The sequence below is a fragment of the Myripristis murdjan genome, chromosome 10, assembly GCF_902150065.1.
Source record: "Myripristis murdjan chromosome 10, fMyrMur1.1, whole genome shotgun sequence".
NCBI lineage: Eukaryota > Metazoa > Chordata > Actinopteri > Holocentriformes > Holocentridae > Myripristis > Myripristis murdjan.
Window position 1 is genome coordinate 18,836,755 of NC_043989.1, and position 25,912 is coordinate 18,862,666.

At 42.1% G+C, this 25,912-nt stretch overlaps 1 protein-coding gene across 7 annotated transcripts in view; it reads left to right on the forward strand.

The window, feature by feature from the left end:
* The window catches only part of nlgn3a (neuroligin 3a), an 89,150-nt gene that overhangs the window by 26,025 nt on the left and 37,213 nt on the right, over positions 1-25,912 (forward strand). For all 7 annotated transcript variants that reach the window (XM_030061945.1, XM_030061943.1, XM_030061944.1 and 4 more), the window contains one exon: positions 24,736-24,921. In XM_030061945.1, the coding sequence (XP_029917805.1) occupies positions 24,736-24,921 (186 nt within the window). The remainder of the gene's footprint in view (positions 1-24,735; positions 24,922-25,912) is intronic.

Below are 25,912 nucleotides of genomic sequence, written 5' to 3' on the forward strand. Positions count from 1 at the left end.
TCCTCGCCTGCACTGCGAAGGGGTAGGATAGGGGAAGGATTAGTGAGCTCGGCGGAAGGTGGGTGCAGGGAGAGGGAGGAAAGGGGCTCAGATTTGCCCAACGTCAGGTGTGTTCTGAGATGGGAATGATGTGTGTAAGGAGATATATATTGGCCAGGCAGGCAGAGATACTTACTTCTTGTCTTGTAGAAACATTAATCACGGCCAGGGCCGAGGCGGGCCGCCAAGGTCAGCAGTCCTCATGTGTGGGAGGCACCCTCCACAGCTGCCACCACAAAGCCCTGCTACAGATGAGCTAACAGAGGTGGGAGGCAAGAGATTGGCTGAAGGGGGGGCATGGGGGGTGAAGCTGGGATGCTGAAGTGACAGGGTGGGAGAAGAGGGGAAGAGAGGGGAGGAGAGGAGAATAAGGTCGGATGAGTGAAAACCTGGGGGTAAGGTCAAGGTGCTAGATTGCTGTAAGAGCGCTTTAGGATAATGGATTAAGCTAGGCAGCACAACTGAGGGGGCAAAGCGAGAGAGTGGGATACAGGGTTAAAGTGGTAGGTGGGACTGCAGTGATTGGAGGGGGGAAGTAGCAGGGTAAAGTGGGTGGGAATAAGGTCTGCTTACAATTGCTTTTGGTCAAACCTTTCAAGCTTGTGATTATTTAAACAGAAAAGAGGTGAGAATTATGCCCGGGCTGGGAGCATCGTGCCTGTTTGGAGCTCAGAGAAAGATGTGCCATGGTGTCGTCAGTTCAGCAGTAACAAATGTGGAGCTGGTTATACAGCGCACTGCATTTCAAACACTGTATCCGCAGAAGGCTCTAGTAAGCAAATAGCTGGTATTATAACCATGACAGGTTATATTGCATATCAGCCGAATTTCATATTTCCCCTCTGAGAGCTAATTTAAGGGTCATAAGTGGTTTTGAATGTGTCGTAACCCCAAGGAGGTCTATGAAGCATGTGGGAGGGCATTTCCACTGGGCCACTATAAAGAAAATACAATACTTTTCTGCTATGGTAATAAACCAAGGTGCAATATATCCTTGTATTTTGTAGTGAAAGGAGTCATGGCTGCAGTCCAACTTAGGCCAGCTCCATCTCTCTCACTATTTAGAAGCCTTGATTGGTGTAAAATTGGCCCAAGTGGGATTTTCCACCATCTCCTTGGCCTGTCCACTCCTTTCAACCCCTGGCAGGAGTAGATACTCTAGAGGGAAATGTAGAAAATTAGAACACACTGCAAAGGCTGAGTTGCAGCAAGGCTGTTTGCAAGACATTTGGTGAGACTGAACTTTGCCTAACTGCCTTTTACTTAGGTAATTTTTGCAGTAATTTCAGGTCAGGACAGGGTTTTGGTAGTTTTTGCTCTTTAAGGAAACCTCTCTGTAGGCCTCTTACTGTCATGGGCCTAGGTGTGGTGTTACACTGCGGTGTCTCTGCTTGTTAAAACAACAATGGATGTGGAAGGGCTGTGCATTTTCTTTATTTCTCTTTTTCTTGGGTAAAATGTATGCCAAAACACAAAATCTGGGTTTAACAAATACAGATTCTGCACAGTCCCATTGTGTATTTGTGCCAGTCTAATTAATTAGCAGTTTAGTTGAGTGTGATCTCAGCTCTCTGTCTTGTTATTTGATCAGCTGCCATAATCTCTTCTATGGAAGATACTGTACATTACCATTTCTGTGTGGCTACTAAGCTTGCTAAGTGATGTTAGCAACTGAGCCATTATCAAACCTAGTTTATAGTGCATTACATTCATGCATAGAAGTGCTGCTTATACATCAGTGTGATTTATTAAAAGATATATAAATATAAATATAATATAAAATATATTCTCTTAAAAAGATGTGTCACTACAGTATATTGTCACTAATAGTATGTGGCAGCAGTCCATGCAAACAGATGCACTTAGGAGCACATTTGCATGCGAGAAAAGGATTATAGGGACTTTGCAGCTAATATGTGAAGATTTACACACTTAAAGACACATATTTACTATATATATATATATAAATATTTATTATTATTACTATTATTATTTTCCCCTTTTCCTTACAGCTCAATAAACAGCAGTGTTAGTTTGTAGAAATAAGAGCTGGATGCCAACATTTTTTCATGCTGGTACTACAGACTATCAGAAAGTGTTAAAACATTTGGGCCCCAAATTTTAATAGTTGATCTTACATACTTTTTTCATCTAATCACTATACTTGTTCTATAACCTAAAGTGACTGCTGATTGGCTCACAAATTAAGTACTTGTCAAAAGCATGTACATACCTTTAATATAACCCTACATGTCAGTTCCAAATATTTAAAATTAAAGCAATTTAACAGTCTAAATATGACTTGCTGAATCTGAAGTGTTTTTAATTAAACCAAAGTGTGGGCTTCTTTAGTATTCAAAAATTGGATTTTGAACAACTAAATGCTTTTCAATGGACTTGGTTTATACTCTTAAAGGAATTATGAAAAATAGAAAAATTTCAGAGAAAAAATAAGGTGGGAAAACGAATTGCAAAAAATCAATACTTAAGGTTATTGCACTTCATAAGAAGCTTTGAATTAACACCGGTATCTAAAAAAAAAAACACTGTTTTGCTACCTGTACTTGTACCAAAGTCTTTCGGCTGTAGGAGAAAATCACCAGACTGTGACAAAGTTTGATATTACCTAGACAGAGTTTGTAGACAGAGTTTGGATGTGTTTGACTCTGACTGACTGATCTGAGAGTGGCTCCTCAAAACCAGAAGTCAGACATAAACCAGAAAATAGTGAAAAAGTCGGTATTAAAGATGTTGAATAGCTGATGATTCACATTCAAGCAAGCCCAAAAAAAGAAGATAATAATAATAATAATAATAATAATAATAATAATAATAATAATAACAATAACAACAACAACAACAATTATTATTATTATTATTATTATTATTATTTGTTTCAACAGCAGCCCTAAGGGGGAAATGAAATTAAACCATCAGAGAGCAGCTTCCGGAGGAAGGGAAGCAGTATGCTTGGTCGATATCTAACAATTCGTTTGAAAATGACACATTTAGAGTAAGTCAGACATGGTTTGCCCATAAATAAATTTTAACCTAAAAAAATGAAAGGAAACAAATGAAAATGTCACCATAATGTGCAAAGGTAATCAGGCTATAGGGAGCTATGTGCATCTGTCTGTGTATAGTGTGTGTGTGTGTGTGTGTGTGTGTGTGTGTGTGTGTGTGTGTGTGTGAATGCAGTTACATTCAGGCCAAGTCATCACATCCAGATTTAATAGAACAAAATTAATATTTTTCATTTACTCGCAGCACCACCCCATACTCCTTCTTTTTAGTCTCTACATATCACTTTATCTCATTTGCTTTTGTGTTTTTCAAGGGCTTGGTGCCCTGGGAAAAGATTTTAAAGGGGTAGTGCACCGCAAATACAACTTGAAGCTCTAAATTTCAAAAGCACTGTACTGTAGACAGTGTCAGGAATGATGCTTGATAGTAAGCATAGATATTTTGAACACATGATGATAATAATAATAATAATAATAATAATAATAATTTTAATCATTATAGGTTGTTGTCAGTTGTCTAGTGTGACAAAGGCTACATGAATTCAACAATCCAATTCCAGGAAAAATAAAACACAGAAAGCTGTGCATGGTAGAAATACATATTTAATGCAATTTCATGAGGAAAAAAAAAGAAGAAAAGAAACTGGATTTAATATTGCCCTGCCTTGTTGTTTTTGGCTTTTTTTATGGTGTCCGTTCTGAACCGTTTGTTGACAAATGTGCATGAGGTACCTAATCAACGGCAGGGCTTAATTGAGATTAGTCAGTAACACAAACAGCTTTGTTCCTTGCAGGCAGAAGAAGTTCAAGGGATTGTGGTAAATATCATGCAGTACTGATGTGAGCGTCAGGTGTTGCCGAACGCCAGTCTCTCATGAATAATAGCAGCAAAATGTGTTGATATATCCTGAATGTCTTGTTGAAGCTGCGTGGCTTCAGGTGTTGGCTGACATTCTCTCTGCGGAACTGCCTGTCAAACCAATGCCGGGCCTCTGGAGCGCTGTCTCTAGCTCTCTCTGTGTTATTTGCAATAGCGGTGACTGCACTTGAATATCCTGCTTCTCTTGTCCCTTTAAAGTGTATTACTGAAAATCCACCACCTTGATAGCATACCGCGCTAAGATTTCCCCCTTCATATTCAGAGGTCTCATCTGTTCACGTTTGTTTACACAGATATGAGCATCGCTGCATTCATATCAACCTGTATTAGTTTCTCTCATCGCTAACACAACGTAGCAGGCTAATAAAAGGATCAGAGCACTCTGCAGCACATGGCAGGTAATACTGCGAGTCATATAGAGTGGCAGCTCCTGTCTGATGCTGAGGAATTGAGGGTCCTGCTCCCATATATTGGCTAGGAGCCCATGTGACTAGTGACCCCATGCCACTTGTCCTTTACACTCACTGGCCGCATGCTGGCAAGTTGACCTTTCCCATTAACCCTGCTGTGTGCTTGTCATTTGAAGTCTTTATTATTCACACTTCCCTTTGGGTATATACCGGAGAGCACGGAGGTGGGATGCAGAACTAGTTATAGTCCATATTTATGCTCATTATATTCAGCTGCCTCATCACTCAGCAGCTGCTGAGACAAGCTATATACAAGCTATATATATATATATATATATATATATATAAAACACTGACAAAAAACATGATATACAAACATACAGTACTGTACATGGTGTAGCTCCTAGTCTGTTAGCTGTCTTCTCTTGTCCACACACCACCACAACAAACATGTTCACTTACATCTATTCATACCTGCACACAAACACCTCTCCACACTACAGTGTAAGTATTCATTCATTCATTGCATCATTGCATCAATGCATCGATTATAAATCCTGCCATTTCAGCTGCATCAGTCTGCTATAAGAAATAAATAGAAAAATAGAATGAATTGCTCAGACTTTGATCTAAATTGATTTAAAATGCTTTGAATTGAATCATTCATGATTCTTAACACACACACACACACACACACACACACACACACACACATATATATATATATATTAAATAGACGTAATGCTGTGGTGATCTGCTTTGAACAATATATATATATATATATATATATATATATATATATATATATATATATATATATATATATTTTTTTTTTTTTTTTTTTTTTTTTTTTTTAATGTAAGTAATAATGCTGTCTGATTTTATTATTTAATGGTTATACAATTTTGGCTTAAGTTACTGAAACGAATCAACCCCAATTGTGATTTACATATGTGAATCCAACTGAAACATACCAAGAAGGGAAAATTGCTATTAAATTGTATCTCCAACGACATTAGTGAATCATGAATTGAATCTCTATTAAGCCAAAGATTTACACTCCTTCTCCTTACCCATTCACACACAAACGCACACACACACACACACACACACACACACACACACACACACGCATATGTTTACTTATGTCTCTTTGAAGGAGACTACAAAGACTTGCTTTCATTTTCTGGAGACCTATCCTAACCCCAACCATAACGACTACATACCTTACCCTAACCTTAACCACTGACTCCAAAAAGCAGCTTTTTCCAAATAGGGCACAGCTTTTGTCCCCAACTGGACAAGCCGTCCCCAATTACCGGGTCTTAAGTCTGGTGTGTGTCCCTGAAGGTAGTCAAAAACAGACCCATGCACACAGACTTGAGCACACACACTTGAGCACAAAATTATTATAGTGCAATTTAAAGAATACAGAAGTGCAAAAGCCCTGAGATCTGGCCATGAAAGAGCCCCATCCACAAACTGCATACAATAGGATCTCATAAGTCTCATGTCATCATTATAGTGGTAGCTTGTTTCATAGAACTAGATTTGTTACTGTTTTTTCTGTGATATGTCTCTCCAGACAAGAGGTATGCACACTGTGACTAAGAAACTATTCATATTCTTGGGGCGCTCTTCTTCATCCCCAGTGCTGTTAATCAGCAGCCAATTTAATTAAATTGAGTTTACATTTGAAATACTTCAAAACAAGTTCAAACACCCCAGAACGACAACTGTTTGATAGGTTTCTTTGTTGCCTTCACTCTGTGAGTAGGTAATAAGAGCTGTGCATGTAAAAAAGACTCAAAAGCGATGCATTTTAAAGAGCAGACACCGTGTGTATAATCAGACACAATCAATCAATCCATGTCCCATACCTTCCATAAGATATTTTCCATAAATGTTTTTTACCCCTATCCTACATTCATTACATCTTTATCACAACTATTTTCATTATCAGCCGGCTCTGCCACTTGCCTTCACTCAACCTCATTCTACAGCGTGCCAAGTCAGCAGTCTCCCACAAAAAGTAATCCGCTGCCTTTCCTGATGGACTGTGATATAGCTCTCATCTTTTCAATACTGCAGCGCCGGCTGCAGAATATGGCAACCAAGCTGTTGACACCATGCTTCTCCTCTGTCAACTATTCAATTTGTGCAAAACACTGCTGAAAGAAATCCTATCAAATTACAGAACCCTGGCTGTATTATGCAGTCAGCTCAGTGTTTCATGTTTAGGCATATGAAAATTCAGCTATCACCAAGGCATTTTCATTTGTAATGGAAATGAAATATCAACGTAACACTGCCAGTTAAACGATACAGTTTAGTTGTGCATACAGTTTGTATGTGTGCTTGTTTGTTGTACTGTCAAAGCCCTAACAGCCCTGCATACCACATTACATAAAAGTTAGCCAGAGGACAAATTACAAAATGCTTTCGCCTCGCAGAATTTTCCATCATTAAAAATAGAGCAGAGGAATGCCATTTGGATTACAAGTGGGAAAATTGCAAATGCATGTTTTTTTCTTCCTTTACCCTGTCTGAATCAATTGAACAAACCGGCATGATATTTGATGGCCTGTGAGCTCCAATTATTAGAACAATATTATGGCTGGGGTAAGTCAGGGGCACTCCACTGGAATTCCAATAGTGTTTGGAAGCTATTTGTATTGGTGCAAGTCCTTCAGGGGCTGGGGAAGGGCATACAGCTCAATAACTCAATTCTTAACAATTAGCCCCTGACATGTCCCCCAGAAAACAGATAGAGAGGACTCTAGTGGATAATATTTCCCCAAGTATAGAGATTATTGTTTCATAGCTTCAAATAGCACTGCAGAAGAAGTTGTGCTTCTGTTTTCAAATCATACTTGTCCTCTGATAAGATCAGAGTTGATAAGTAGGTAATTCTTCATCTCCCAACTCTTTAGGTGGCTTTTATTTTGTCAACATAAGCACAGATCTCATCACAAGCACCACCCAGTCCCTTGCTGTATGAGCAAAAGCACCGCCTGCTCTCCAGTGTCACCAATTATGAACAGCACACTTGCAGCATGGTAAATGACACAGACCTTATCACTCGCAATTGTAAATGCATTGCACTGTAATCGAAGGCACCAGTGGATCTGGGATCAGATCTCATCTGCGTGGCCCTGTGCTTACTGTTCGCCTCCTCTCCTCTCAGTGGACCCAGCAGAGAGTGACCTTGGACCGGTGCTGACCTTGCTGCATCACAGCGGCCTGATGTTATTAGATTGGCCAGGAAGGTTCAAACAGCATAAGCAGTCCATCGCGCCTTAGTTTGATCTCCACTGCACTTTCAAGGGGAAGAGGGGGGCTTGGGTATAAACACAATTGTCTGAGGGCATTTGACTTTGGTGCATGTGTCTGAATGTTTGTTTGTATGTGTGTTTTTGTGTGTGTGTGTGTGTGTGTGAGTGAGGTCACGTGCCTGCCCAGCTACATAAAATAAAACTCTGGTGATGGCAGAAAGACGGGGAGGTGGTGTTAGGAGTCATCCACTCACGGGAGAGCTGACACGCCTGGGGGGGACATAACTCTGTCGGGCTCTCCTTTGGGTCCAGATGGGCCATGCGCCGCACTCTGTTTGTAAAGAGGTCATAGCATTGTGAACGAGGCCCCAGAGGCCAGCTAGAACAATTAGAAAGATGTGTTTCTGGGTCACTGGAGCACAGTTACAAGTCTTGTTATACTACTCCGTTTCCTAACAGTGAAGGGAGAGGAGGTGGTTTCTCTCTGGCTTTTATTTGATCGAAGCACTCCACAAGGCGATATCTCCATGCAAGAAACAATGTGCATGCTGCTTTGTTTGAACTGATTTACGCTTACAACAACGCCATAGATTTTCAGGCTTTCACTTCTACTGTATATTCTAATCTTGCTCTTCCAAACTCAGTAGTCCTTAAGTCAACAGCAAGCTGTGCTGCAAACATAACTGCAACAATAGAGGAGCCAAATGCATAAGCAATAACCCAGCTACAAGTAAGCTAAGCCTAATGTAAACATAGCCAGCATTTCACATATTCACAGTACAGCATGTGCCCCCTGTAAGTAATATATCCATGAAAATAAACCTTAGTATTCCATAAATATTTGATGAAATCAAACATACAGGGTATATAGACTGTACAACTTGAACACATAAGTAATTTAATCCGTTGTTCCTGTAAGACCGCCACGTGCCTATTCCTTTCATTGGAACAAAATTGCCACGGGTTATATACCTCTTTCCGAGGCAGCCTATCAGGTGGTTAATATAGCAGTAAACAAGTTAACAACGCTTGACGGAGATCAGAATGGACATGGATTCCTGAGTGGCAGAAATTCAATGACACAGATCATATTAGTTGAGCTGATGAATGCGTCAGGCCATCCTACATGCATTCAGATTTCCTCCATCTATATAGCTCCATATATCAAGGATGATGATGTGTAAGAGCAGGTATTTCATCGTCCCGCCTAATTCTGTGCTCTACCAGCTTCATGCTACATGAAAGAGGATGGATATATTGCAAAAGGGAAGATAGTAAATGTGTCTCTTTTAGAGGAATAAGTCCCTCTTTCACCTTTAAATTTATCTACATGAAATATGAGAGGGCAAAGGCAGGACGACTCTCACTGTGCCTACGACCAGTGGATCTGGCTGTGATGCATGAATAAAAATATGGCACAGTATGAATTATCATAAGTGGTATAAGAGCTGCATCAAAACAGATTATCTTCTGACTCAATAATTTTAGAGAGTCCTATCACCTCAGTCTAACTTGATCATCCACCCCCATCATTTTGAGCATGAATTGTGTATCAATTATCTCCACAGCAAGATGATTCTGGGTTCATAGTGTAAGATTTGGTATCCTAGTTTTGGCTTCTAAATGCATGCACTTCCTAAGATAACATTTTTCATGCAGGATTATAAAATGCTGAGTGCATGTTTTTACTGCCATGGCCGCATTTGCATTTTAATGCAAACACACATTTACATCTACTAACAATACCACTGTGGTCAAAATTGTAAGGGTAATACCAGCATTTGGGTGAGACTCAATAGTTTAAGAGAAAATTATTTAGATTTTTAAGAGAAGTCAGGAAAAGGGAAGAATTTGTTTCATCCAATTGATACAAAGATATTGTCGTTTTTCTTTGCAAACAATTCAAGGTCCTATATCATTTGCTAGTGGCACCACTGCTGTAATGTCCATTTCCTGCCATGATATAAAAATCTAAATTAGCTTCCTCTGGAGCCAATTTAGCTGAATTAAGGAGCTTAAAAAGGTCATACTTACATTTCATTTGAACCAAATGCTGCTTTTCTGTGTTTGGCTACATTACCAGCCAGCACTTCTAAACTTAATGAGACCAAATATTCAGACATTACTGCTGACTTGTCATCATCTGGTAGGTTTACAGGTGGCTGAGCCCAAAACCCCAAGTATCGTCATGGCATTTCTCTAAATTAGTTCTTAAATCCACTGTACTAATGTATGTTTGGCCAGTGAGCGGCCTCGTTAGGTTAAATAATGAATGAATTGCACGGGTAATTATGAAAACTGTTCACAAGCGGGACTAATGCTGCTCCTGGTTTAATTAGAGCAGGAGCCTGCCACTCAAGGCGCTCCTCTGTGCCACTCACTGAGACAAAGCTATGGATTCTTAGGCTGGAAGATAAGACTCTGCACAGGAGCTCTGCATGGCCCAACCTCTATACAGAGACACACACAGGCTTCATTGGAAACTGGCTGCTACAGGTAGTGGGACTGGAAGATTTACAGCCACGGGTTGTGATGTTACTAACAGCGAGCCACAACACACAGTCTGGTCCGCTTATCCAGGGCCAGGGAGAAGAGCAGCAGTTATCCAGCTGTTTGGCAATGTGGGAGCTGTTGCAGCGAGCTGTCATGTAGTTATCCTGTCAAAGACAAGAGAAAAGAATTGTCATCAGCATATGGCTTAATAGCACCACAGAGAGCATTAATAGACATTAGAGACCATTAGACATGGCACAGCCGGTTAGTGGACACTCAAGTGAAGGGATGGTGGCAAGGTAGGGGATGATTCAATCAACACAATTGGCTCTCTTTTTTGTCCTGCACCTGCAAGCTGTTAGATGTGACTGATGCTATCATAGAGTCAGGGGATCACTGGTTTGGAGCCTTGACTGAAACAAGATGTCCCTGCTAATAAGATTCAGAATCTGTCCTTCCATTAGAAAGTGTCTGTTTTTCTCTTACTATTGCTATTGTTGGATCAGTAATCCATCCTTGTAACCTCTAGGCAGACTGACTCTGAAGAGCACAGAGTTAGCAAAAAATGTGTCAGCTTAGAGATAGTGAATAGGCCTTGAGATGGACAGTGAGACCCGTTCAAGCTTGGGCCAGACAGAAGTGAGGTGACATTGACCTTGACTACCCAGAAACACCCCAAAGCAATCTGTATAATGAGTGGTTTCCCCTTTGACTGAGACTGCTTGTCATTCCATTCATACGTCATAGTCAGATACATCCTTGCTAACTCTGGTCAGCCGTGCCAAGCCCGAGGCGAAGAGAAAAGACAGGAGAGATGACATATATACAGAAAGAGATGAAAAGTGGAGGTCATCAAAGGAAAAACTGAATCTTGAATCTTCCTTTGAATCGCTTGGAAGTATCTTTCCCTATGAGTGATACCAGTCAACTCCTGTAATGTATCCAGTGCAGGCTCTCCATGTGGCATTGGTAATAATTTTGCAATCACATAGTAACGATGTCAAACAGAATATAAAGATTTATGTGTGTGAGTCATGTGTTAACCTTTTTGTCTAAAATGCAAACAGAGGTCCCTCTGCACAGTTTGCAAAAACTGGTTACACTCATTTAACTCCTTGGTGTGTAACAAATATCTGAGCTCATGTATTTGTTTACATAATGTCTGTTTTGAAAAGTATGAGCATGTGCCCCAGATAAGCCTGCAGGCTTATGCAGCTCGCAGCCACAGTTCAAACACATGAACTCATAAATGTCTGCTATGAAAAAAAAGCCAAGAAACTCAATTAAGGGAAGAGATCTGGTGGGGATTGCATCAAATTGGGTGACTGACAAGCTCAGTAATCTGGAGCACATAGCATTTTTCATCTAATAACATTGAGAGTTGCCCTTGGAAAATAGAGTGTGTGGTGATGCTTAGCTGATAGAGAAGGAGGAGTGCAGAGCTGCTGGGGTGGGGGGTCATGTATGAGTACAGTGACAATTTCTTCCGACAACGTCCCGTCTTATTTTTGCTTTGTCAGCACGCACTTTAAAGCAGGGATGTCGTATTTAATCAAATTACCTGCGAGTGCTGCTCCTTCTTTTATTAATTTATTGGGGGGAAAAGGGGAGTCGGGGTGGGTGAAGGAGCATGGATGAGCTCCTTTGGGATGAGTGCATTTTTTGTTCTCTGAAATGTGCACCGGGGAGGTTGAGTTAACAGGAGATGACAGTGGCAACCGCCCTAGCGCTTGGCAGTGAGAGGACCAGTCGTCTGTTCGTTTGAGCCTTGTTAGGGAAACAGTGAGAAGACTTATATGAGGCTCGGAGACAGGAGCTGGGTCTGGTGGTACCGCCATTGAAATAAAAATGGATCATATTTGACTGTAGATGTCATGAGTTTGAGTCTCAAAAGCTGTTAAGCAGTCATGAGGATAGAAGGGGCTTGTCCGTTCCGTCCGACTACAATATCAGGTACTGCTGAATTAGCAGTGCCGCTGAACCATACCAATGATTTATTTGGGGTTTAATCATGTAGCTCTGAGGTTAAAACCTCTGCACTAATCTAATCTTGAATCAAAGTTGACTTCGTCAATGAAGATAAAATAGAGCTTGTGAATAAAATGTAGTTATGGCAAAGGCAGCAAAATTCACAAGACCAATATTCCGTTCTATCTTACACCCTCCTTCCACTTTCTCTCTCCATCTCTCTGTGGTTTGGCCTTTGGGCTCTCAGGTGTACAGTGCGTCTGGCCAGCCTATAGGGCGTGTGGAACAAAGCCACGGTGACATTTTATCTGACGGCAGCTCCTGTGGGGCCTGAGCCATGCTGCCGAACTGTCAGGCAGATTTCAGCGCGATGAGGAGGGGGAAGAAAGCCAAACAAACAGAGCCCTGGCACAATCTCCCATCGCCAGGCAGTGCAGACGAGCACAGAGAGACGTCCGTGGGGATTGTAGGAGGCTGAGATGAAACAGAAAGCGAGATCCAACCTTTTTTGTTGCTGGAACCCAGTTCTTTAGTGTTGGTAGATTAAAAGGAGGAACGGCAAAGTGAAATGAAAAAGGAATCACTTGGGCTGTTCGAACGTGGAGACCCTTGGTAGAAAGAGGACTTCAATATCAATTGAAAGGGAAGAAAATAAAGCAAATATTTTCATCCTTTGAAGGACATGGGTACAAGTGACTTTTGTGCAGAGCATGCCCTTCTTGTTACATGCAACAATACATGACAGTCACAATCCCTGTATTGTGGAAGTGTTATGGTAATCAAACACATTATTTCAAAAGCTTTTCATCCATTTTTCATTTCCCCGTGTTCTCAAGGTGAGAGAACACGCATATTTCATCAACAAAAGAACCTGAGAAGCCATGCTAGCCAAGAACTCATGAGGTAGAAGGTAATAAATTCTGCATATTTACAAACGGCATGGTTTTCTACCTGTGAAAAGGGAAGACACCGAACTGTCAATATCAATATATCAAATATGTTAAGTGTCAGTCAGCATTATTAGCAAAAATCTTACCCAGGTACTCGCATTGGAATGGACATGTAGTTTTTCCATTTAGAGTGGGTTTAGAAATCATATTTGATATCATTTTTAGATTGTATAGAAACAAAGTGCCACATTTTGCTCACAATTCACAAAAGGCCTTTTGCATTCAAGCGATGACAATTAATCATCTCTTACATAACACATTTGCAGTCGTAGAGCTCAGTTAATAAAAGCTGCTAATAATAATACAGTAATACAGATAATGCAGTATAATTCTTTATTGTTTTTCTCCGGTCTCAGATTTCGGCAAACCTTTAAAGTGACTTTAATTTGACAAATTCTGATATGGAGCGCTTCTAATTAATGCACTAACACAATAAAGTCTCTCCCACTCTCACCCCTCCGCATCGGGTTGGTATTAACCTCCTGGCCCTTACACAGGCAGATGAAGAGATACCAACCACTGGTGTTAAGCTGGCGCTGAGGCCCCAGGGGGCTATGCTTAAATCCTCAACTTAGTGCTCCACTGTGCTCTGAATAGTCCACTTCATCCTCATACGGCCAACCCTGGCCTCGCCTACACCAAAGGGATGCTCCTTCACCATCCTTCTGGTGTGAGGAAGAGGAGGATCATGGTGGATAGACAGAGAGAGAGAGAGAGCAAGAGAGATAAAGAGATAAGACAAAGGTGAAGAGGGAGACAGTGCAAAAAAAAATATGAGAAGGGGATGGCACGGGAGAAGAAATGGGGAAATCGAGATGGCACTTCAATGGAGTGTTGTCTGCAGTGCAGTGATCTCCCCTAAGGGCAAAGTTCACTCCAGACAGACAGGAGTTTCAAACTCAGCTTACTGCATCCAGTTAGTAGTGTCAGCCCTTTGAAAACGAGGCTTAACACTTCTCTTATAGGTGACAGACACTTTAAAATCAGGCTTGACTCCTTTAGTTAGCGGTGTCAGGCTTTTGAAACCAGGGCTATAAACAGCTAGTGAGAAGGTTAGACCTTTTAAACCTGAACTCAGTTTGTCAGAACTTCAGCTCTTGGCAGCTCACTGTGACGGCCAGTCCTGATCTTGTACCTTTTTCCACTTCAGAGAGTAAATGCATGCTATAACCAATGCCCAAATGGTGACATTGCCATCGTTCCGGCACTTCATCAAATTGATATTGTGGGAAAACACATGGGCAGCGCCCAGCTTTTAGTTCGTAAACACACAGAGAGTCATTGCCAGCTGCCAATGGCTTGTGTGCTGGCTGTAGACCTAGTCAGTGTGTTTGATATTATGAATGGTAATGAGTGACTGGCTGCTGGGATGAAAAGCTAAAGTGCTGTCATAATTGAGGTAAATTAATTGAAGGAGCTGTACTGTTCTTACAGATCAGTGCATCTTGTTAGAGGGCTCTGTCATGGGTTGAGGCACAGAAGGGGGTGTGTTTGTGGCTGAACTGTATGTTTTTGTATGTGTGTGTTTGTGTGTGTGTGTTTGTGTGTGCAATCTGCAGATTGTGGGTTAGGTGGGATGTTGTGTGAGGAACTAATTGAAATGAGAGGCGATGTGCGAGTCTCAGCCAACATGGCCGGTCCATTTGTCAGGGTGACATCACTGCACTCACACCCCATCCATCTCCGCCCGGCGCCACAGAACCATGCTCCTCCTGGTGATTAATATCCATACCTCCCTCACCGCACCACATACGGCCCTCCCCAAACACCCACACGCCGCCTCTGCTCCATACACACACACACACTGTTGGAGGCACTCCTCTCCTCTTATGCACACAGTGACCGTGTACTCACCCACACTCACTGCCATGGCACTCCCATTTGCTCTCTCACACACACATGGCTGGAGCGTAGAGCGTAGACTTTTCATACGCACAAACACACCACCTTATTGCTCCAAACATAAACTGCCCTTGCTCTGTGGGAGTTGCACCCACTGTTTTAGTAGCCAAAAAAATTATTTCCCTCCATAAACAAATAAAACATCACTCATACACACCACACTGTTAAGCCTCAGGAAAACAGATGTTAATTTAAATCGCTCCAGTTGCTATCTACAACTAATGTTGGCAGTGCTTTACAAATTAATGCAGTCTGAGAAGGAACAATTAAACACAGCATAGTGTCAAGAATAACGACTCTAGAAGTGAGTTGCCCGGGCTTATTTTCACAAAGAGTAAGGATCAGCTATAGCTAAGCTCATTATGGCAAGGTATCAGAGTGAGTCAAACCTGAGGAGGAGATGAGTTGGGCTTTGAAGATCCTCTAAATGATGACCTTACTGTCCTACTCCCCTCCACTGATGTGCTTTGATAAGCCCCTCTCTGATCTCCTCCGTGGCACCACAGCACATCACAGCACACTGCCCCGTCCTCGCAGAGCTGGGTGGTGCTAAACTTTCTCACCACGCCCATATATTACATCACCCAGACTTGATGTCGTTTTTCACACCATGCCTTTGAACTTGTCTACTGAGAAATGCAATGCCACAGGCAAAAAAAAAAAAAAAGATCTGACACAGTGCACCCTACATGCAGGATTGTTTTGTTTGAACAAGACAGAACGGAAAACAAAAATATAACAAAATACAACAGTTTTTGAATAGAAGAGCAAGATTGAGGAAAATAGAGTCGTGAAATTCTACTGTTCACGAATCCCCACCCCCACCCCCTCCCTGCGTCGCATGTTCCTCCAAGTAGAACCAAAGCACTGCTTAACCTCGAAGTTGTGACGTTCCAACACCAGTCTCCCCCTCTCCCTCTGTGGGAGCATGCAGGCCCGCCTCCGCACCAGCTGTGAGATGCAAACCGCCACTTAACGTGAAAGCATTTCCCTGTCTTTGACAAGCCACTGTCTCTGCTGCTCACCGAGGGAAAGACGTTGAGAGATTCGGAAAAGAGAGATGGTGAGAGGTAGTGAAAACAGAGAGACATCCAGAGAGACAGTGAGAGCAGAGCATGATGGGGGGGGGGGGGGGGGGGGGGGCAAAACTGAGAGCCAGCAGCCGCTATGGCCAATGTGCGATTGATTGAGTGGCGTTCTGACGCCAGGGGTCATACATATGCAAACCGCTCATTTGTAGTTGCTGCCAGCGCTGCTGTTCACCAGAGCCCTTGACCAGTGTCGCCTGACCACAGGGACACATCACACAATCAGATTAAGCAGCCCCAAAGTCATATGCAGGACAACCAACAGCTGGCATGTGCCCCACCAATACTGACTTACAGTATCTGTTTTTCATCCCCTTCTCCTGTAACAGCCCATTGTCTGTGTGAAAGATATCTGGGTTTTAGGGGCTGAGTTATGTGTCAGATGAGCATTGGCGTTTGCGCTGCACAGATTTTCCCTCTTGACATTTATTTTTTCGCAATGCTTTGTTGCACACAAACCAGATTTTCCATGTGAGTGGCTCAGTCTGTGTGGTACAGTATGCATGATCCTGTATCTTCACCAGGCTATCTAACAACCTATCAGTACACAGTGGAGCAAGTTGTTTCATGTTGCACACATTGCATCTATCTGTGTGTGCAGCTGTGCTTGATATTCAAGAAAACCTATTTAGGTTTCTATAATCTGTCCCTCCAAACTTTTAGTGAGGCCCTTCAAATTTGCGAGAATGTTCTCCTTCATTTCAAGCTTGTCCATTGTTGGCGGGGCAAGCCCTTGAAACATCAAATGACTTTGTTGCAATTGAGGGCGGCCTGATATTTTCTTTAATTATTGATTTGTGACATGGCCAGCAGGGATCAAGGGCTCATACATATATTCTTTTTCACCATCTTCTGGTTTGATTCTAGTCAGAGGCTATCATGTTAAATTCATTCATATGGAATCATGATTTATAGTGGTGACAATCAAAAATTGTGGCTAGTTGTGACACTCAGCTATTTGTTTGTTTGTTGACTTCAAGTCTTTATTTTCTCTTCTACCGGAAACAAGGATGTGGTGGTGGGTAAATGGCCTTCAGTGTTCAGGCTGCTATAAAGAGGCTTTCTTGTGCCTGCTTGTCTGCCTTTCTCTCTTCCTCTCTCTCTCTCTCTCCTTCTCTCTCTCTCTCTTTCTCTCTCTCTCTGTTCCTTTCTCTCCGTTCAGATTGTGTTGCAGCCATGTCACTGGGCAGTGAGCTGTAAACAGGAGCTGTACAGTGATCCAAGTGGCAATCACCTTCATTCAGGCCCACGCCTCCCTCCTGCCCCCTCACAACCTCCAGCCTCCACACCGCCCCTCTCCCTCAACTTGTCTGCGTTTTTTTTTTTTTTTTTTTTTTTCAGCATGCTGAGTTCCTCACCAAAAAAAAGGGATGAAAAATCTTGTGGGAATGACTCCCTATGTGGAGGATGGACTGCTGGGTATGTCCTCTGCTCATCGTGAGCCTGACACACAGGCTCTTTATGTGGCTGTATGGAGGGTGGCCCCTTCCCTCCACTCCCTCCCATCCACACCCCAGAGGCTCCCATTCAGCCCCGGCCTGGCTGGGGGAAGTTGGAGCTCTTTTGTAGTGGGGAATTCTTAGGAGAGGCTGTCAAGCCTGTGACTGTGTGGGCCTTTATTTCCCTAGAGAAGAGAAGGAGAGAAAGATAGAGGGAGGGAGAGGGCAAGAGGGAGATGGGGGGTGTACCAAAGGAGAGTCTGGACACAGACGGCCTTGTTAACCAGCACCCCCAAAGAGAAGGAGGTTGAGAGGGAGAAAGAAACAGGGAATAAAAAAGAATGAAAAAAGAGAAAGAATCTAGTGGAGAGCCAAAAATTTTCCCTCCCTTACGTCACTGTTTCTCCTCCTCCTCTTCCTCTCGTTCTCTTTCCTCTACTCCTCCCCTTTCGTTTGCTCCATCTGTCCCTGTGTGACTTCACTCTTCAGCTCAATAACAAGCTTCTCACCCTCACCCTCACCCTTCCTCGCCCCTTCTCACCCTCCACCATTACTTTACACACATTCCATTATCTGGGAGACCGGGCTAAGAGAGATGTCGAGGGGTTGGAGCGATCATTATCATCACTTCTTTCCGCTACACTGTGAGTTATAGCCCACCGTATAGGAAACAGACATTTAAATCATAATCAATAGAGAAATATCAATTCTGAGAGGCATGGCTAAAGGAAATCACTGCCATGGCTCAGCTGGGCTCAGGAGCAAACAGAGACGCTCAGTTTGGAATGAGATAGCAGCGCTAAAGTATTGATAAAAAACGATCAAGCTTCAAATGATGTGGCGGCACGTTCTGCGCAGGCCTTTTTGGAAAAATAAACTGTAAAATAACATGACTGCATTTTAATTTTTTCCAGATTCTATTATACTTTTTTCCACAAATTCTGTGTTTTCTGTTTTAATTTTTCTGAACTCTGTGTTTTACGATTTAAGCACATTTTCTCATCAGAAAGTGTCTAATCATGTGGTGATGAATAAAATTAAATAAGACAATATTTTTAAATAATTCATATCAGTGCAGTTGTAACACAGCATTGCACTTTTTTACTGTTTGTTGAAATAATGAGCTCTTCTTGATATTGCATTGCCTCTCTTTCTCAGCACAGTGGCTACACCACTGCTCGCAAGACAAAAACACTGTAAAAAGTGTCTGAGGCTGATATAATCTTTCAACAAACAGAGGTTAAAATTAATTAGTTAAATAGCTTGTGTGTGTGTGTGTGTGTGGTTAAGAGCTGATGAGCCACTCCTTAAGTGAAACACAGACAGCAGACAGGACAGAAACCACAGCAACATGCACATAAATGAAACAAAGCACAATTCAGAGCATACTTTTTTCTGTTTATTCGGCTCAGGCACTGTGAAAAAAAATGCTTACAATAGCAGGGAAATTTCTGATTTTTCTGAATTGCGTCCACATTTTGGCAGTTCCACAATATATGGTGTTTTACAGTTGATTACGTTTTCATTATCAAATTCTGTGATTCCATCGTTGTTTTCTGCATCAAGAAAATCACTGGGCCCTATTCAGTGTTTAGCACAAAATCTGTGATACCATGTCCTGACTGAATGTGATACGAGCGAGCGTCAGTGACAAAATCAGTTGGAAAATAGAGCAATCAAACTGGCCAATCTAACCGTCCGTGAGCGACGCTGCGTGATGTGGCGCGCTGGTTTGAGCTGAACTTTTGTCGGATGCCCTGTTTCTATTTACTTCCTGTCGCTTGTGTTGAAACAAGCAGTGGATGGAGGAGAAACGGGTCATTCATTTTGAAATTGAGTTGAAATGACAGTTGATAGGGTATGTGTTTTTTGGGGGTTTTTTTTACATAAAGACTTTCCAATGCAACATGATAGTTGGACGCTCGCTTGCTTTTATGACGCAGTATGAGGCAGTGGAGCAATCCTGGATTTGAGCAGTGAGCGCTGGGTCTCTAAACATCATTGTCTCCTTGCAGCGTACAGTATTGCTTCTGGCGTGGTGGGAAAACCACAAACACTGCAGAGAGGTCACACTGTCACACTGTATACATTTACCGACCCTGTGGTCACACAAAGGTGACAAAGGTGGTAACGTACCTCGCTGGGGGAGCTGTGCCGCATGCACACGTCTAGCAAGGAGGATGCAAGGGGACAGGTGTGACCTCGCCTGACTGTGGTCAGTCCAAGGTCACAGTGCCACTCCAGCTGAGATCAATACTGCACCTCTGCCCCAACCCTACCACATGGAGGAAGCGCAGGTCCACCGTACATCGGAATGATACCGAATGGCTGTGAGGACAGAGGAGCTTCAGCACACAGCACACAGCACAAAGACGCATCATGTAATCACTCACAACAAATTATAGCTCTAACAAACAGAACAAGAGCACAGAATCACTGTTATTTATCTCCTAGCATTTGTTTATAGTGGCGAGGAAACTAAATCTCATACATCTTTCATTGCTAGTCCAACTGATTTATTCATGCAGGTTATTTTCCAACATATTTAGAAGTGATTGTTTCAACAGGTGAGAATATATTAATACTATATACAAATACTCTATTTTATATTTGTTGACATGACTATGTGCAAATGTTTTTATACAATGATAGTTCACTCAATGTTTGAAATCACAGATCTGTTTTAAAAATGCTTTATTGGGTGTACTTAGCTCACGGAGACCTAAAGAAGACCAGCAGTTTCCGGTCACTTAGCGAAGTGAATCCTGGTGCAACATCACAAGATTTTTAAGCACAAAGATGTACAAGTGCGGGAGGTGACAAAGGACACAATTTCATGTGAAGAAGGACGGCTTAAGTAAAATTAGTGGAGACTTTGTGCACATTAAGCCGATTGCAGAAACACTAGAGAGCAGTGTCAAGATGTTATTAATTACATGATAATGTAGCACAGATAAAACCGGAAGCAATTAAGTGTGCATTAAATCAGATGCACTGGTGGTGTCCAAACAAAGCAATGTTTTGGGATGTTTGTCACCATGAATTTAGTGGCATCTTGCAGTCTGTAGAATTTGGGGATGAGTTGGCAGCATCAGAGCAGATTTGCAAATCTCCTCAGTTCCAGCCGGTTGAAGAGAGACGACAACCAGCATCATGTTGTTTTCACCCTGAGTGGAAACCATGCCACAAAACACGGGGGCATTGCGGTCTAGTGGACCAGTTACAGACCTATTTATCTATTATCGCCCTATGTGCAGATACATTTTGAAGCTACAATGGAAGTATGAATTAACCTTTTGGGCCCTTGCAGTTTGCAAGAAAAAAGGAACAAAAACCTCATTGAAATGTTGAGTGAGGAAAACTCATGGATAGAACACGCTGTGCAAAACTGCAGAAGGTCAGTTGAAATGAAGACCATGTAGACACAACTGAAAACATAAACAAACAAACAAACATGGAATAAACATCAAATTTGATGGTTGAGTCTACATGATTCTCATGGTTGTCTTGCCTCACTGATAACTTATTCCATGTTTTCTTGTCAGTTGAGTCTTATCAGTTCTCACTCCTCAATTTTGCGTATTGTACCTTTAATAGAGAGATGTTTTTGATCTGTGGAAAAACATGAAGTTAGGGAAAGGATTTTGCATTGACAGGTGTAAGTGAGCCTGCTCACTGGGCTCACTGTGTTACTTGTGTTACAGTCCTATACTGAACACAAAGTCACTGACTTTGACTCACTGCGCTGAGATCCAGATGTGAGCACTGTAACCTTGTAAGCATGAAAAACCCAGACCTCGTGAACATCTTCAAAGGTCATAAATTAATTCAACATAGTCACTGGGGTCTAACAGCATACTCCAACAGATCTATGTTGTTCATATGGAAAATTCCTGTGTTCCTCTTCAACCAGATGTAGCTTAATATTTCCGTCTCTACAGTGCAATTCAATTTCAAAAAGCCATTTTCCCTCTTCTTTGATTAAATCAAAAGCTATTTAAAAATCTATCTAACCATTATCTGTTGACTTTGATATCCAATGCAATGTCTTATTTTTGAATGGAAAAAAAAACATAGTAGCATGGCCTTTGATGATATTAGTATTATAACTATTTTCTCTTCAGTGATTATCTTGGGGCAGGTTAACACTCAGTGAAATTTATCATTTAAAAAAGGAAAGAGCGCCCCACAGTTTATCTACAATTTGTTAGAGAACTTAGAACACACAGCATTAATAATGCCATTAAAAGATAAATTAGTAAGCAATCATTTGTATGCGCTTTCACATTCAAAGTATCAAATTAAGTTGAACTATTTACTGCCATTTATCATTTGTTTATTTTATGTTACTTGAATTAACTCCACTGAGATAACTGTAGTTGGGTGTGCTGTTTGAGCTATAGTTAATTTGTTAGATCATTTAAAAAGAAATTAGCATGTTGATTTGACTTCAAATACCCAACAAAGATGAATTTCATGTAGCATTAATTTGTTTCAGCGAAATGTTTTTTGGTAGTGCACCACATAGGATAATTAAAAATCACAATAGAAAGTCTAGATTAGTAATCCAGCCAAGCACATAACCAGCCTGACCAAATATGGTTCAGAAGCACTGAGCTGCAGCACAGAATCCCAAGGTCCTGTGTAGGTGTGAGCTGTGAACAGATAGTGCTCAGCACATCATGGTTCATGTGAAGCCAAAGCCCACGCATTGCTGATCAGACTGGGATCATCTGCTAGATCTGGAAATCTATAACCCAATCTCTATTGAGGCAGGCACTTCAAACTTTTAGAAGCTGATATCAGAGACAGAGTGCACCTTTGTAATGTGGCATAATTTTTTTTTTTTTTTTTTGTAAGTCTGGAGGTTGTGTTACCTTGTCTTGTTTTGTACTTTATAATTCAAGAAAAAACAGAATTGGAGTCCAGAAGTGAGCAATGCATGCGTGGTGGACATAAAGAAATAGCCGTAAAACAAAAACAAAACACAGTCTAAACAGTTCTTAAGCACAAGCATAAACACAATGGCCTGACATAAATGTAAACTCAGAAATAGCTATGCATAAAAACAATTACCTTGCTATCTTAATTGCTTTTCAAAGAAAATACTTGCTGCCACCTTTCCAATTAAAATATGACCAGCAGCTATATTAGATGTATTTTTAAATGGTGCCTGCAGCATGTCTTGTTGTCTATTATATTGGATTCCACCTCTACATTTTAATGACCAGTTTCATTTTTAGATGCAGTAGAATCAAGCAGCTCACTGAGGATAGAGCACTGAACTTTGCTTGCTGTGTCAGCCGGTTATCCAATTCTAAAAATTTACATTTCATCATTTGGTAATGTCTGATATTGAAAGGCCAGATGTATAATGTTGGCTGTATTTTTTACAATGGTTAACAGTTAGAGGTTAACAGTTTTGGAGAAGCCCTTTTTTATGGCAGTCTCCTAACATGTCAGACATAGACTTGGTGAAGTGTGAGCCACATCAGAAATGAGGGTTATTCTGGGAGAATCACGTCTCCACTCTCTCCAACACCCGCGAGAGGGTTGTAAAAGCTGTTGTCTTTTGCTTATGATTGAACATGAGGAGGACACACAAGAGAAGAGGAAAAAGAAAGCTCTTTAGCCGAAGCCCTCCCTCTCTCTTTCCCTCCCTCTCTCTCTGCCTGTCTCTTTCTCTCTCTCTCTCTCTCTCTCTCTGCATGTGCCCTGCTGCTCTGTCATCCTCAGGGATGTGTCTGAAGGAGACCATCTGTTGATCCATTTGTCTCCTGCTTTGCTTCCTGTGCCACCGCCTCTCTCCTATCGATGATCAGGCCTGGCCTTTCCCCTGCCCACCCTCTTTGTTTCTGCCAGCAGGGACTCGGGGCAAGGCGGGTGTGCTGTCGGGGGTGGGACAGGAGGTTGTAGCCTCTATAGGCTCTGATTCACACGCACATAATGCTTGCAAGCAAATGTAGATGAACAGACATGTTTGTGGTCTTTGCACTTACATTCAGAGAGCAGCCTGGAGCAGCTGCTTTCTAATCAGGGTTTATTTAAGCTGAGTATCACCATGCTGACCTGAGTCAGAAAGCAAGTTGGGTTAAGCTTATCCTTTGTCTTGTATTGCTGATATCAAAACCATCCCACTTACCCCCGGGACTTAAATACAGAGTGCTCATCATTATATGGAGGCATAGACCATGAAATAGATGTGGGAAACGATGCTGGGATGTTGAGGGACTATTTCTGTATTGAACAGGCAGCCATCAGAGGCCCCCAGCACTCCCTTCCAACACATTTATTGCTTTTGAAATGTTTGGTGATGTTGCTACTAAAGAGAGAGGGTCTTGAATTCCACGCATGTCTCCTCGCTGTCACCTTGTGTCCATGATCAGGGGTTTGATGGACACAGAGTCTACCGTGGGGACTTCTGGGATTGCCTGTCTTTGATCTTCTCCTGCAAGCCCAGATTACCCATCATTCAGCAGGGCCTGGGCCTGGGCCTGGGAAGAGCTGGGAGATGGTGGTGTGTTAACATGAGCTCTGGTGTCCCCATGAGAGGCTGACTGTCTAACCTAGACATCATATGGCAGATTACACACCCAGCAAGGGAAATGCACACAGATAGTGCCTTGCATAAATGCTTGCAGCGTGAGACAATAGAGCATATGAGCAGAAGTCAAAATATATCAGGATAAGATTCATAATTAAGATAATAAGTGAGGATATATAATGCAGTCACAATCCATAAGGACGCTTTTGCAGCACCAAAACGATTGTGTATCACTTCGCTTTCGGTGGGGTTTTCACATGGCTTCCATCAGCGCAGCTCAATATATCTGATGATGGGTGATCACCCAGGGAGACTTGTCATTGATTTCCCATAAGGTGCAGATGACATGTGGTCACACGCTCTGCCTCTATTTTACCAACAGCCATGTCCTTCAATAAGTCAGGATTTCACTCCTGCTGTCCCATAGCTTGACGGTTCTGCAGATGAAAATGGGGTGGGGTTAGTCGTTGCAGGTAACCTTTCATGTTGCAGGTGCATGTGGAAGATAAATAATAGTGACATACTGCATGAGCAGGTTTTCCCTTGTGCTGGGAATATGCAGACTAACAGCATTTATTCTTGATTTGATCAAGTGTAGAGTAGATTATGCAGTGTCATGTGATTTATTGTAGTTCTTATACATTAATGCTGAACAGTTTGATAGCTGTCTGGACCCCGTTTTACGCTTGTAATTCATGTGTGTGCGTGTGTGTATGTGTTGCAGGCTTCCTCAGCACAGGTGACCAGGCTGCTAAGGGTAACTACGGGCTACTGGACCAGATCCAGGCTCTGAGGTGGATCAGTGAGAACATCGGCTTCTTTGGAGGAGACTCCAACCGCATCACTGTGTTCGGTTCTGGGATTGGGGCTTCCTGTGTCAGCTTGCTCACCCTTTCCCACCACTCTGAAGGTAAGGACATGGATGATGCAGCTTTGGTACTCATCCCTGCTAGTGTGTAAACCTCCTGATGTTGGACATAGGTGAAAAAGAAAGTGCGTTATTGAGTAATTTATACTGCTCTACAGCATGAGGAGACTTTAAAGGAGCAGGTGTTTGCATTTAAATGATTTTGATGTTCATTCCGGTAGTGTAATTGAAAAACCACATGTGGGTGTTTTTGCATACCGCTCTGCAGGTATGCAACATGCGTCTCCATCTCAAAATCGAATGTGTAGGTGTAGTGTCTTATTTGTGAGAAAGATAGAGAGGACATGGTGTACCTGGGAGCATTTCAGTAAATAGGCGCTGTCATGCTTAAAACCCTCTTTCCCCATCCACTTTGTGAAGAATGCTGTTTATCTGCTGGCCAGCGTAATGCTACTCCATGATGATGTACTGTTCATGTTGGCCATGTCCTTAGTACTAAAAACATCAAGTGTGCTCAGAGACACAATGACCATTCTTCATGCTCATGCTCTTTTAATGCATTGTAGTATTAAGATGGAGCCCCGCTGCTCCTTGGTACGTTCTAGGAAGATGTGCCTCGGCCAATCATTGCTTTGAGTGTGATAAACCAATGTCAGCCTTGCAGAGCTAAATGGACACCTCATCATCATTTACCTGAAATGATTACAGTTGGTCACGTATTCATCCATCCGTCTTAAAGCAGTCTGTTCCATGTATCTAATTGATAGTGGTGTCGTAAACATGACAGGCTATCAAGATAGTGAGGCGCTGTGTTGTGTAGCAGTGCTTACGTTTGTCCGGATTGTTTATGCTGTAGTGATATTCCAAATGAGAGCTCTTTAGACTCAGCCTGGCTCCTCACCGCAGGTTGTGAATTCTTGTGAACATGTTAACAAGCCACAAACATGTTGATTTTGACACACATGGGTAGAGTTATAACACGGGGCTTTTATATCTGATGGCTGGAACTGCATTAAAGAAACCACTCTTGCAT